This window comes from Prinia subflava, chromosome Z (genome assembly GCF_021018805.1).
Source record: "Prinia subflava isolate CZ2003 ecotype Zambia chromosome Z, Cam_Psub_1.2, whole genome shotgun sequence".
In the NCBI taxonomy this organism is placed as follows: domain Eukaryota; kingdom Metazoa; phylum Chordata; class Aves; order Passeriformes; family Cisticolidae; genus Prinia; species Prinia subflava.
Window position 1 is genome coordinate 85,404,762 of NC_086283.1, and position 14,600 is coordinate 85,419,361.

Consider the following 14,600-nt stretch of genomic DNA (forward strand, 5'->3'; position numbering starts at 1 on the left):
AGCTATATTTTATGTAACAATAAATCATTGTCTAATGATCCTGTAACTATTAAATAGGTGTTCTCCCGCTATGAAAAACACAGACAGCTAATACTAGAAGAAATTTTCACTTCCCTTGCAAGACTACCAACTAGCAAGAGGAGTTTGAGAAACTTCAGGTAATTTCTGATAAATTAATAACTCGTAGACTATAGTATTTACAGTTTTGTAGATGTAGGATTTTATGCTTCATTGATAATTACACTGAAAATACGTCTCTACAAGCTGCACTTTGTGCAGGTTGAGATTTCAAAACAAATTGACAAATGTCTTGTAATAATTACTCGGTTTTATGCTATCACTTTAGTGCCTGCTTACAAAAATAATTGAAACATCTTATTTTTCTCACTAAGAATGTGAATGGGTGTAATGTTAGTGTGCATTGAGGATTATTTTTTGTTGGTCAATTCTTTAATACTGTTTGTATGGAGTTACATAATTTCTTCATTGCTAAATCTTTGTAGGAAAATTCTGGCTGAATTTCTTTGAGGATGCACTCAGAGCACTTTTCAGGAAGGGAATCAGTTTCATATCCATATCATCTCATGTTGTCAGGATTTACCATCTTTTGGTGTTAAGTGTAGCAACAAGGTGGTATTGGTATGTGTATGGGCAGTAAACTCATACTATTTCTGAGGTTACATCAGGAGAAACACAGTCTTCTTACCAATTTAAGACAGTTGCCTGCTGAAGTTTGTGGTCTGCTGTGCTGCTGCAGATAACTGTAAGTATAGCTCTTGTAAAAGTCAGTCTAGGTCATGGTCATTATTTTCTGTTTTTTAAAAGCCCTACACATTTCACATGCATTAAATACTACAGAAAAAATTTTACAGCAACAGTTTGGTGTGTTGTGCTGGAGAGAACATGATATTACATATAATCATAATAAGCTTATTATTAAGTATTTTAGCAGGTAGGTGTTTTATTAAATATTCCTGTAGCTGCTTCAGCCAATGAACTGGGTGCAGTTTCAGTTCACCTCTTCTGTGCAAGAACAATACTCACTGGTTTTGTTAGGTCAGATGTTACACTGCATAAAAAGAAGAAAATTAGTAGAAAAAAGGTCTAGAATGTGGATTTCTAGCTGTGGTAATAATTTTGGAAAGATACTACTTATGAGCAAACATTTTTTGTGTTTACTTTTAGTGTTACAATACTGTCTTTTCTTATTAACAGGTTAAACAGCAGTGACACAGATGGAGAGCCTATGTACATTCAGATGGTAACAGCACTAGTTCTGCAACTTATTCAGTGTGTGGTGCACTTACCATCAGCAGAAAAGGATTCTAATTCAGAGGAGGAATCAAACAAGAAAGTAAGTTATTTTTAAAACCCTTTTTTATGTTTGTGTGCAGAAATTGCTTATGTGTGTTCATAGGGATAATATGTTATTAGAGTGCTCTAGTAATCAAGCACTGTAACTTTGTCTGCTGTAATTTTTTGATGCATGAGAAATGCTGATCTGGAAACCATGGATCTATGTTAAGATAATTGACAAATGTATCTTGTTATTTTTAGGTGGATCAAGATGTGCTTATTACTAACTCATATGAAACAGCCATGAGAACAGCACAAAACTTCCTTTCTATTTTTCTTAAGAAGTAAGTACTGTTGCATTCTTTAGTGTTTTGATAAACCCAGCTCTAAATGAGTACTTTAATACCTGACCACTGAACAGTGACAAATTCCTATTCATAAAGTTATTTATAATAGTATACTTTCTAGATGCCTGAGAGAGTTTCTTGCCTAGACAAAAATGTTTATAGAAGAGAAATTCTGCAGAATTCTTCATACATTAGTCTCGAAGTTCATGTAGGATTCCTTTATTATGGGTCTCTTACTTATGTGAAGCCTGGAGGAGAAGACTGAGCAAATATCTAAGTGGTGAAACCATGGTGATTCAGTCATCAGATAGAAAAACCTAAAAATTACTTCTACTGAGCAAAAGTTAGGAGGTTTAGATCTAGTAGCTCAAAAAGGAATAAAGAATGTACCTGAATTAACCGCAGGATTTCAAAGTACAAATCTTTAGGTTTTTATTGTTTTTATTGTATTATTTCTACACTTAAAGCTGAAAAACTATTTAATAAGCTGTCTAGCAATTGCATGCCTCCGATGTTAAACTTAAGGATGATATATAGAAGTCAAAAAGTATGTTAACGTTTGGTGGGATTTTTTGTGGTTTTGGTTTGTTGGTTGATTGGTTGGGTGGTTTTTTTGGCATTCTGGTTGTAACCTTTATGAAGCATAATACTGAGATGTGTTATCAAATAAACAAAACCAAGTTTAAACATATCAACTCTTAAATATCCTACTCTAGCTTCATTTTCATAATTCTATGTACTTTGTCTATCCAAGTTAATACACTCTTTAATGCAAAGCTAAAAATAACAATCTTAGCAACAAAATTTTGAATGTCATGGATTAGCTGCTTTATTTCCAGTGCAATCTGGAGTGATAACTGTTTAAGTTATTTCTCTGCAAATGAATTCAACAAATTTTCTGCTAGTATTTCAGATTTCTTTTATTGGAATTGCATAAAACTATTTTTTCTGTTTAAACACAGGATTACTTCTGTTTATATCAGAAGAAAACATTACATGGCTGTTAAAATTGATTACATTTTCTTTTTAACAGGTGTGGCAGTAAACAAGGGGAAGAAGATTACAGGCCACTGTTCGAGAACTTTATTCAAGATCTCCTTTCAACTGTCAATAAACCAGAATGGCCAGCTGCAGAGTTGCTACTTAGCTTACTAGGAAGGCTATTGGTAAGAGATTCTAGTTTTTAACTATATGAATTAATTTCTTATTACAATGAAGACTTGTTTATTTCTTCTGAAACTGCTGTAGGAATGCTTTCTGATGTTGACAGACATGCAGCATGTAAGGATTTCCTCGCATGTACCGCTACTATGCAATACAGAAATAATAAAATTTTGGTTAGAGGATCATTCGTATGGAACTTGTTAAAAATTGTATGTATGGTTTCTCATGGAAGTTCAGTTCCACTATTTGATTACGTTTTCAACATTAAAAAGTGTCATTTCATAGCATCTAATAAGTGCATGTATTTATTTGGAGTAAAGTCAGCCTAGTAGCTGTAATTATACATATTAAATATCTTCTCTGGACTATTCCTTTAGCACAGAACCAGAAAACAACTCAGTGGTTTGGTTTTTTACTACTGCAGCAAATGCTTATGATATTTTACAGAATGGGAATGTTTTAGTTAGTGTGTTAAGTGTTTCTCTTCAGTATTATAATGTAATCAGCACAGTAATTTGAGATGCTTCTTGAAAAAATATTACCATGGTCCTGTTCTTGGTAAAATGTAGTTTTGTATTTGTGTGAATAATAAGGAGGTAGCATTATGGTGATTAAAGTCTCTGCTGTTGGAGATCTGCTGTGCTAGCTGTCCAGTTTGTTTGATGAAAATATGTATTTAAAAAAACTCTGGCAGATATATTTGTCGAGTGAGAGAGATCAAATAAAAATGAAACATTAATATAAAGTAAGTAATGTATGTGTGATGTAATAGTAAATGAAATAATTTTATACAATATGGAAGTCAGTTGGACATTTTAATAAGATAAAGCAGTCTTTTGTGAGAAGAATCTCTGTGGCATAAATAAATATTTATTTTTAAATGTCTATTCTGCTTTTCTTAGGTTCACCAGTTCAGTAACAAATCTACGGAAATGGCATTAAGAGTTGCATCACTTGACTATCTTGGAACTGTAGCAGCAAGACTGAGGAAAGATGCAGTCACTAGCAAAATGGATCAAGGATCTTTGGCCAGAATCCTCAAACAGGTGTGTGAAACATCCACGGCAGCTGGATGGAGATGTCTCCATTCAAATGCTTGACATTTTAAAATATACTTGAAAAATATACATTATGGGGATCCAGTCTGAATTCACTGCTTAGGTTTCTGAATCAAATATACACAATTTATAAGTATCACGTTTCTTAACTCATGTCTTCCTTGAACCATTTCTGTGGTGATTTTATAAATTAATTAATTACAGTGCTTTTCTTGTGACAATACTGAGGAAATAATGGAGCAACGGTTGGATTCTGTCTTAAGAGCGTTAAAAATACATACCAATCTGCATTTGCTATTGCAAAGTGGAACCTGATCTTCTACCACTCAAATACATGCTTTAGAGGTTTAATCTATTAGTCTCATAGAGTTAGTTTTTGCATGGTGTAATTTGAGGTTTTTGTGGGGGTTTTGGTGGTTTTCACTGGATTTGCATATGTGTGTGTAGTAGTTTGGTGCTGGCCAGATGCCAGGCCCTCACCCAAGCTGCTCTGACTCCCCTCTGCAGCTGCACAGATGAGAGAAAATGTGAGGAAAGGTTCATGGGTTGAGACATAAGGACCAGGAGAGATCACTCATCAAATACTATCACAGGCAGAACAGGCTCAGCTTAGAGAAGTGAATTTTCTATGAACAAAATCAGAGCAGGATAATGAGAAGTCAAATAAACCCTGCAGAACACCTTCCCCCACCCGTCCCTCCCTGCCAGCTCTACCTCCTACCCCAGCAGTGCAAGGAGACAGGGAATGGGGGCTGGGTCAGTTCATCACCCGGGGCTTCTCTCCCTGCTGAGGGAGAGGAGTCGTTCCCCTGCTGCAGCACAGAGTCCCTCCCACGGGAGAGCTCTCCATGAGCCTCTCCAAGGTGAGCCCGTCCATGGGCAGCAGCACCCTGCCCATTGCTGCAGTGGGACTCCATCCATGGGCAGCAGCACCCCTCACGCTGCTGCAGAGTGCTGCAGTCACTCTTCCATGGGGACAGTCCTCCAGGGACAGGCTGCTCCAGGCTGGGAGCGGGGCCCTCTTCCCACAGGTGTCCCCCAGGTGTCCCCCAGGCTCACAGGCTCCTCTCAGGCACCCACCTGCTCTGGTGTGGGGTCATCCAGGGGCTGCAGGTGGAGCTTTGCATCCCTGTGGACCTCCCTGTGCTGCAGGGGCACGGCTGCCTCACCATGGGCTGCACCAGGGGCTGCAGGGGAATCTCAATTCCAGTGCCTGGAGCATTTCCTCCCTCTCCTCCTTCACTGACCTTATTCCAGGACTGTTCCTCTCATGTGTTCTCACCCCAGTCTGCTCTGGTCACAGTTACATCTGAACAATAACTTTTTTGTTCTTTCTTCTAAAGGATATTATCACAGAGACATTACCACCATCTCTAGTTAGCCCAGTCTTGGCCAGTGGCGCGTTCATCTTTAAAGCCATCAGGGACTGGCTCTGCTGGACATGGAAGAAGCTTCTGGCAGCTTCTCACAGCAGCCACCCTGTAGCCCCCCCCCACTTCCAAAACCAGGCTATGCAAAGTCTTTCAACAAAGAGTCCATATTTGGATTTCTGATCATGCTGCTCAAAATCTGCAAGAATGGCAATATATGCTAAAGCAGGATATACATTTGAGCTCTATACAGTACATAAGATGAGAAAATTTCATGTCCCATGTTTCCTTTTACAAACGGAGACTTGCATTTTTCTTATGGACACTATACATTTCTTCCTGAAGTAACTGTGCTCAGGATTTCCCTTGCACTTCCCTGAAAAGACTACAGATCTAATACACATACTTTATAAAGATCATCAGATTTATCTTGAAGGAAAAACTTCTATACTTTTCAGGCATTCATTTATTGTAAAATTCATCTACTCCTTTATGAAGCTGATTCTTCCCGTAATTTCTTTTGATTAGAATATTCTACAATATACAGTGTCAAATCTTTACGTCCATGGCGTAATATGATTTATACTTCTGTATGATACGGGATAATAATTCTCCACTGTTGACAGTGATTCTGACAATTTTACATTATACTTAGTGAGAAAGTATTTCAGAAGAATCCTTTTCTCTTCCCTTATTTCAGAAGTTGTAATGGTATTGAAAAATATTCTAGAAATATATACATCTGAGTGGTGACATGAATTTTTCTGTTTGGTTTCAGGTTTTTACAGTATCAGGTAGCTGATAGGTATTGGCATCTGCAGAAAATAAGATTGCTGTGGGAAATTGAGTGCTAAAACTTTTTTATTTTTTCAGTTTTTCTGGAAACTTAACATCAGTAATGGTAGAAAGTACCATCTATGCATTGTGGAAGATGTGTGCTATGCAGTACAGTCAGTCAGGGTAGACTGTTGTGTTACTTACAAATTTGTAAGAGAAAAACAGTATATGTAGTACAGCTGCCCTTCACTTTCCTGTTCAAATGGCAAGAAAATAAGAAGATCGTTGGTAGCTGTTGTCATCAGAAACTTAAATTATTATTTCTATTCAGAAATTAGCTCACACCTCTACAGTTTTCCTTTCCTGCTGAATTGAATACTTCCATTGGATATTTCTTCTGCACTCTGATATCATCACCACAATATTAGTCAATGAGTGATAAATGCCAGTAGTACTCTCTACTGTGGTTTAGACCCATGATTCATAGAATAGGTTTTAGGGGAAAATTCAGTTTGGACATTTTCAAACAGCATATTTGTTTTAGAAATACACAGTCTAGTTTATCTGAACACTTGTGCATGCCTTTCATTAGTTTATCCCTTGATATGCTGATGTTCTGGACTTGTTAATTGTACCTTTCTCCACTTGCTGGTGTTTGCAAGCTGTGTTACATGCTGCATATGTGTCAAGATTCTCAGTCAGTGCTGTTAATACAGAACTAAAGATGGTTGTAAGTTAGAAGTTTCATTGCTGACAAAGAAATTTTTTTTTCTGGCTCGAGAATTTAAAGCCAAAAATTACGCTTCTACTTCCTGTTTGCTTATTGAATATGATTTTTTATAGGCTTCACAGTTTCTCTTTGTTTGTTACGGGATTTTTTTTTGGTTGAATGTAATTGGGAGTTAAGCATCAAGCACCCCTTATATTAAGCCAGTTATCTACAGAATTTCAAGTTTGTCAAAGGCCAGAATTTCTACTCATAATTTGCACGTACATCAGGGTGTTAAATAAATAAGTAAATGAATGAATGAATGAATAAATAAATAAATAAATAAATAGTAATGTATGTCTTGCTTTGAACTCTTGAACTTGTTCATTTGGGGGTAAAACAATACCTTTTTCTGCTGTAACATCAGCAACTGCAAGGACCTGGGTGTTTCAGCATAACATTGAGGAAATAAGGGTATTTTGTGGGTTTTGCCCTTTTTGTTTTTCTGTGACAGAGGGTCCTTATGCAAGATCATAGAATGAAAACAAACCAGATAAGTTAGTCTGTTTTAAAACCACTCTTATTCTGCACTTAATATGTTTTTTACTTGTAACTAATTGGCTAAAAAATTATTCATGCTGTACAATTATGCAAACAACGGACTTCAATGTATCTTTTATGTGGACATGCAGATTTTCAGATGGTAATTAGGACTTTACAAATATAAATATTTGTATTTATAACTATCATTCTATTTCTAAAAGGTTTCAGGAGGAGATGATGAAATTCAACAGCTGCAAAAGGCTTTACTAGATTATCTGGATGAGAACACAGAAATTGATGCATCATTAGTGGTAAATTTCAGCTTTCTTTCCTCAGGAATGTATATAAATAATTTCAGTAACATGTACTCAAGAAAACTATTTTTTATCGTATATATATTAGTGCTTCAGTTAAATTGTCAGTCTAACATATACTGTTGATTATGTTTTCCAAAATAACGTTGATGCATAAGATTCCTTAAATCTCATTATAAATCTGTTAATTTTCTTTTTCTGTATCTGTTGGTTTTGTTTTCTGTGCATCCTGCTCTATTTCTCCAGTTTTCTCGGAAGTTTTATGTAGCTCAGTGGTTCCGTGATACAACTATGGAGACAGAAAAAGCAATTAAATCTCAGAAGGATGAGGATTCATCTGAAGGAACTCATCATGCAAAAGATGTTGAGACCACAGGACAAATCATGCATAGAGCGGAAAGTCGCAAAAAGTTTCTTCGCAGCATCATTAAAACTGCTCCATCTCAGTTCAGTACATTAAAGTATGTTTCAGTACCACTTACTTCTTTATTAGTCATGTATTTGAAGTTTTAAATAATTTTTTTGGAACATGTCGTGATTAACACATGGAATTTATTTCAGGATGAATTCTGATACTGTGGACTATGAGGATGCGTGTTTGATTGTTCGCTACTTGGCCTCTATGAGGCCGTTTGCCCAGAGCTTCGATATTTATTTGACACAGGTAAACTTGACTGGAATTCGTAGTATAGTGAGACACAGTTGGATTCTGGTTCCAAACACTTTTCACAGCCATGTGCTGTATCTGTCCATTGTTGGGCAGAGGTATTTACAGGCCATGATAACACCATCTGCTTTCATATTCTGTATTGATGGCATAAGTGATTAGGTTTCTTTTTCTTGCATGTGTTTTGTATGTGATAATGTGCACACATTATTTTATTCACATATGGCTATGGCAAAATTATGCACACAGTAAGAGGATCGTTACAAAGTGTTGAAATAATTTTCACAGCTTCTGTAAGATGCTTGCTCCTTTGCTAAGATTAACTCATGAAACTGAGCTTAATTTGATGTGAAACTAAAACCCAGATTGGCCATTGTTTGCAGTGCATGTTGCTGTCACTTTGAAAGCTGCTGTTTGACCAGTGTAATTTTTTGCTTTTTCTGGGAGAAGAGCACAACACTGGCAAAGAGACATTTTTGACGTGCAGTAGTAGTTTAGGTAGCACTGTTTAAATTGACTTGCATACAGAGCCATTCCTAAAGTGCCCATATCCAGCTCTGCTGTTAAAAGAACCATGGTGAAAGCCACAACTGAATGAGGAAAGTAGAATTTAAAGTTAAGAACCTTACAGCCCATTTTATAGAAGTAGGAAATCATAGTGTGTGCATCCATCACTCATGTGCACCTTTTTATTCTCTGAGAAGATAAGTTCAACTTCTAGTAATTATTATTTTAGTAATACTGTTTGTATGTTATTGTGCTGAATTTTTGCTCTTAATTATTATTTGGTACCATCCCAAAAAATTGAGTCTTTTTTTTTGTTCTCTTTAGATTCTGCGTGTACTTGGTGAAAATGCTATTGCTGTTCGAACAAAAGCCATGAAGTGTTTGTCTGAGGTTGTTGCTGTAGACCCCAGTATTCTAGCCAGGGTAAAAAAAGAAAATATCTACCATGCATATATCATCCTTAAAATAAGTCTTTATTTCTTATTCTGAATCTTTGTTTCATATGTTCTTTTTAGCTGGATATGCAACGAGGAGTTCATGGGCGGCTAATGGATAACTCCACTAGTGTACGAGAAGCAGCTGTGGAGCTGCTTGGCCGATTTGTGCTCTGTCGTCCTCAGCTTGCTGAGCAGTATTATGACATGCTGATTGAAAGAATATTGGTATGGTGACTTGTGGTATTCATAGTAAAATAAGTGCCACTGGAAAATTTTCTTTTAACTGAGTGTGTTGAATAAATTGAAATTGTTTGAGTGGTGAGCCATCATGCTTTTAAGGACACCTTTTAAAATGCACCACTTGCTTCTAGGAAGGCTTTATTACGTTGAAAGGTGAACTTCTACAGAAAGTCGTATTGCATCAGAACCTGTATTCCTTTAGATTCCTTTAGATTATACATCAAGGCTGTATTCCTTTAGATTTCATTATTGGTGCACAAATTCGCTGTGTCATGGTTTAAGCCCAAATAGAAGTTTAGCACATACAATGCAGCTGCTCATTCAACCCTTAAATCTCTTACCCTCACCCTGGGAGGATTGCAGCAAAATTTACACATTGAGATAAGAATATTTAATAACTGAAAATAAATTAAAGCACAATATAAATCTAAATAATGATAATAAAAAGGAAATAAACCATTGATGCACAAAGCAATTGCTCACCCTCTGCTGACCGATGCCAGAGCCCCGTTCCCAAACCTAGATTGTCTGTGCTTTCTGATAACTCCCCCAAGTTTATATACCAGGCATGACATTCTGTGGTGTGGAATATCCCTTTGGCCAGTTCAAGTCACCTGTCCTGGTATGCTCCCTCCCAGTTTCTTTTGTCTAGCTCCTCATTGGCAGAACATGAGACAAGGAGGGAATAAAAAGTCCTTGACTTAAGGTAAACATGACTTAGCCAAAACCAAAACATCAGTGTGTTATCAAAACTATTCTTATTCTGAATCCAAAACACAGCACTGTTACACCTGCTGAGAAGAAATTAACTCTACCCTAGCTTTCACCAGCTAGTTGAAATAAGGAATTTTGCTGCATATTTGAAGTCTGAAATATGAATAATTGAGGACAGCTTTTCTATGCGATTTTTAGTGTTTTGAAAGATTTATTAATTTTTTTACAAAAAAAAGTAGGGTTTTTTTTGTCTAGGTGTTCAATGTTAATTTAACTGTTGGATAAAGCCAAGTACTACACATCTGCTATAGTTACATGATAAAACAAGTTTCTGAAGGATTTTGGAGATAAGTGGGTCATGTGCATAGAATAAACCTGACATTCACATTCAACAGATTTTGAGTAAAATGGTACAAAGTGAAATTCCTCATCTATCTCCTTAGATGAAGCCTAGTAAAATGGAAATGACTGCCTGCACGTATCTTATCCATAAGCTTTATCCAAAGGCTTAAAGTATTACTATTCAAATCTATAGGGAATCTTGTGTGTTCCAATAAAGTAGCTAAAGCATCACCACATCTGGCTTGTAAGTTCATGAGTTAAGAAGTGGATTATACATTTGCAACGTCATGAGCTCTTAGATGGGAGGGTGTAGATGAGAAAGTGTTTCAGCATTCTGAGAACTCAGCCAGAGTCCTCAGAACAAGTTATGCTGAGCTTTTGTATAAATGCATTCCAGAAGATTTTAGTTGCCTTTTCTAAATGAATTTTGCAAGTCAGATTGGGTGATCTTCAAATATTAATTCATATAGAACATAAATTAATGTTTCTGATTTGTTTTCAAGAGTGTAATTCTTTTCTCTTCACAGGATACTGGTATCAGTGTCAGAAAAAGAGTCATAAAAATACTTAGGGATATCTGCATTGAACAACCAACCTTTCCCAAAATTACAGAGATGTGTGTGAAAATGATTCGGAGAGTCAATGATGAAGAAGGCATTAAGGTAGAATGAAGGATACCCTTCAGAATTTTAATTATTGTTACTTAAGTGTTTCCATATTTTGGCAAAATGAAAAAAATATTTCATTTCTCCTTTGTAATATTTATGACTTACGGATTTTTAAGGGCTAATATTTTAGCTTTCTCTAATTCTCTCTAACTTACTTATCTTTCTTTTCTATCTGCTCTTTTCTGTAATTTCGTGCTGACAATCATAATATTTTAAATATTTTCCAGAGATTTTTTTCTTCTTGCAAGTGTTTTCTCTGTTGCTTCTCTTTTCTATCAAGTAAAATTGGCATATAAAACCTTGATTTCTGCAAATCAATAAATTTTAAGTAAAAATTAACTACTTGACATTAATATATGCCCTATGTAACTATTAAAGTTGTAAAGTATTAATGTGTTCTAATCTTATATTAATTCTGAATGTTTAGTGAGGTAGTTATTCCCTCTGAAATGTTGCTTATGTGCTCATAGTCTACCCTTTCTGCAATGTGTATTTGCAGAAGGGCACAATCCTAATGTAGTGTGTTAAATCATAAACCTGACAATGATTATATTGTTTAATTTGACAAAATAATTTTAAAACTGTTGAGTAATTATCGACTCACCTGTAATAATTTTAAATATCACACTTTCAGTAAAATTTGAAAACTCCAGAGCTGCAGCAGATATTTTTACCTTTTGAGGTACATTAATCTAAAGTGCCTTTCTGAGAAGACTCTTAAACCAACAATCAGATGAACACCTAGAGCCAAGGTGCAGGAAAGGAAGGATGACCATGTTCCCTCCCCTCCTTTCTCTTATGTTGCTAACAATAAAAAACATGAAGCATAAACTTCAATGTATTTTAACAATTCCATGAATGAGAAGTAATTTTGGAATAATTTTTATGCACTTGCATTCTATTCTGTATTGTCCTCCATACAAAAACACTTGAAGGTGACATACTTCCTGTATGTGCATGTAGAGACTTGGCTTCTCTCTCCCTACCTTGTCACAGTTGTTTTGTGAACTAAAGGAACTTAACACTGCTGATGCAGTTCTGCTGTAGGGATTGTTTGTTCAGTTGTCAGCTTCTCAGCTGTGTTTGTGCGAGGCATACCAATTGATGCAGGAAGGTGGTAACTTTAATTTCTGTGGCATCAGTTCCCATTGTTTCATTTTGCTGAAGTTTGACACAAGATCAGTATAAGTCCTGTAATAGTAGATCTGGGTCTGTCTCAGATAACATCTCCTACTACAGTCTCATTTAAGTTGCATAATTCCTTATGAAAAAGCACAGATCATCAGCATATCTGTTGTATGGATGTATTAGAAATAATACTTATGTGACAATTTAACTTTATTTATTTCTGCTAACATTTTATTTTCCTGCAGAAATTAGTAAATGAGACATTCCAGAAGCTCTGGTTTACTCCAACTCCACACCATGACAAAGAAGCCATGACAAGGAAAATACTAAACATCACTGATGTGGTATGTTAAACAAATTTGAGTTGTGTGCAGAATTCAATTTTGTTTTTTAGTATCTTAGAAATATTATCTGTATTTTTTTGAACACATTAATATGTCAGATGGTTTTCCTTCTATATTTCCTGGCATGAAATGTATGCCAAAAATATTCATGTGATTGAGCAGGCTGTATGAAATTTTAAATGTTCACTAATCTGCTGGCAATAATAATTATGACCAAACTATATTCAGATTCTATCAAGTACTTGTTCAGTTAAAACACAACCAATTTCTATTTTATGTTACATTCTACAGGAATTGCTACTAGCAGCGTATAATTAGGTGTACCTAAGAACTTGTCTATTAAAATCTTCCCCAAACAAGTGATAACCTTTATTTTTTTAATAAATACAGGGTCTTGTTTTTACTCAGAGTAAACTGGTGCCTGCATAATTGTATCTTGCTTTTTAAATAGTATATCTCCAAAATAACAAAATCTGTTTCAGATAAAAATGCTTTAATTTGTAGTGAAAATACATTGTATAAAACCACTGTGTGGAAAAGGTGTTCTAACATCAATAATTCAAAGATCTAAATCTCAAATTAAAAAATCACTGCATTACTTGCAACTACAGGTTTAAACCTTATTTTGTGTTACAGTATTTTAAAAAATTTTTAAAAATTGTATTTTTCCTGTCTAAGAAGTCAGTCAGTTTGACTTCAGTTTAATTCTCAGTTCTCCTACCAGTTCTAATTTGAACCACCTATGTGACATATGATACTAGTGAAGACTTGGTTTGTTTATATAAAAATACCTGTGTGTATGTACATATACACACATGTACCTAAATAAATACGTGTGTGTGTGTGTCTGTGTACTTTTCTCTGGTGCCAATGACACAATGGAATGGCCTGAAGTTGTGTCAGGGGAGGTTTAGGTTGGATATCAGCAAAAGGTTCTTCACCCAGAGAGTGGCTGGGCACTGGAACAGTAGCCCCAGGGCAGTGGTCATGGCACCAGCCTGACAGAGTTTAAGATTTGGACAATGCTCTCAGGCATATGGTGTGACTCCTGGGGTGTGCTGTGTAAGGCCAGGAGTTGGACTTGATGATCCTTGTAGATCCCTTCCCACTCCAGAGAGCCTGTGGTTCTGTGATACACAAGCATGTCCATTTCCAAAGGGTCAGGATTGTATTTATACATGAATTTGTGCAAAAATTTCTACAAAATGGAGGCTTACCTTGCATTAGAGATAGTGATCTCCAGTAAAGCATGTAGGCTTTGTGTTGTATGAAACACAAACTCTTGAGTCACTTAAATGGTGGGAACTATGTTTCGAATGCAGAAGACAGTTTCTGGTCTCCATTGTTCTTAATGCATATGGAAATGTATGCATGTTTACTGATCTTTTGAGATGATGTGTGTATTGAAATACTTTTTTTCTCATCTGCCTTGTTTATTAACCAGTTTATTCTCAAAAATACTTATAGGTTGCAGCTTGTAGAGATACAGGGTATGATTGGTTTGAACAGCTTCTTCAAAATGTAAGTAATGAATTTTGAATGTATAATGCAATCATTGTTAGAATTTTAGTGTTCCTTTTGCTTCTAAAACACATAGAAGGGGAACTCCAAGAGCAGTTCTACAACAGACAAATTCAATTCCTGCTGTTTAACATCTCACCTTTTTTTTTCTTTCTCGGTACAGTTTTCTTTGGCATTAGTTTTTGTCTTTGCAAATGATCTCTTGAAAATATTTTGCTTCTTGGTTTTGGGAGGAGTTTCATTTGTTTGTTTAATTTCACTAGTTCTTCAGTAGTGACTGACGTAACACAAAGTCCACAGCGAAGATACTTAATTCTGAAATAAAGTATCTAGTGATGTCTATTTTTTTTAACAGTAGATAAGTGTATTTCCACATCCAATGTATTTCCTTTTTGTAAATTGTACACAATTTACGTAAGCTCTATATCTTCAGAGTACAAGTTACTTCTGCATT

The 14,600-nt window shown here is 35.7% G+C and overlaps 1 protein-coding gene across 7 annotated transcripts in view; it reads left to right on the forward strand.

Annotated features, from left to right (window-relative positions):
- The window catches only part of NIPBL (NIPBL cohesin loading factor), a 147,637-nt gene that overhangs the window by 117,282 nt on the left and 15,755 nt on the right, over positions 1–14,600 (forward strand). For all 7 annotated transcript variants that reach the window (XM_063423963.1, XM_063423962.1, XM_063423961.1 and 4 more), the window contains 13 exons: positions 58–158; positions 1,216–1,354; positions 1,558–1,640; positions 2,677–2,809; positions 3,710–3,853; positions 7,486–7,575; positions 7,825–8,039; positions 8,140–8,242; positions 9,077–9,175; positions 9,268–9,414; positions 11,013–11,147; positions 12,527–12,625; positions 14,093–14,146. In XM_063423963.1, coding sequence (XP_063280033.1) covers positions 58–158; positions 1,216–1,354; positions 1,558–1,640; positions 2,677–2,809; positions 3,710–3,853; positions 7,486–7,575; positions 7,825–8,039; positions 8,140–8,242; positions 9,077–9,175; positions 9,268–9,414; positions 11,013–11,147; positions 12,527–12,625; positions 14,093–14,146 — 1,542 coding nt within the window. The remainder of the gene's footprint in view (positions 1–57; positions 159–1,215; positions 1,355–1,557; positions 1,641–2,676; positions 2,810–3,709; positions 3,854–7,485; positions 7,576–7,824; positions 8,040–8,139; positions 8,243–9,076; positions 9,176–9,267; positions 9,415–11,012; positions 11,148–12,526; positions 12,626–14,092; positions 14,147–14,600) is intronic.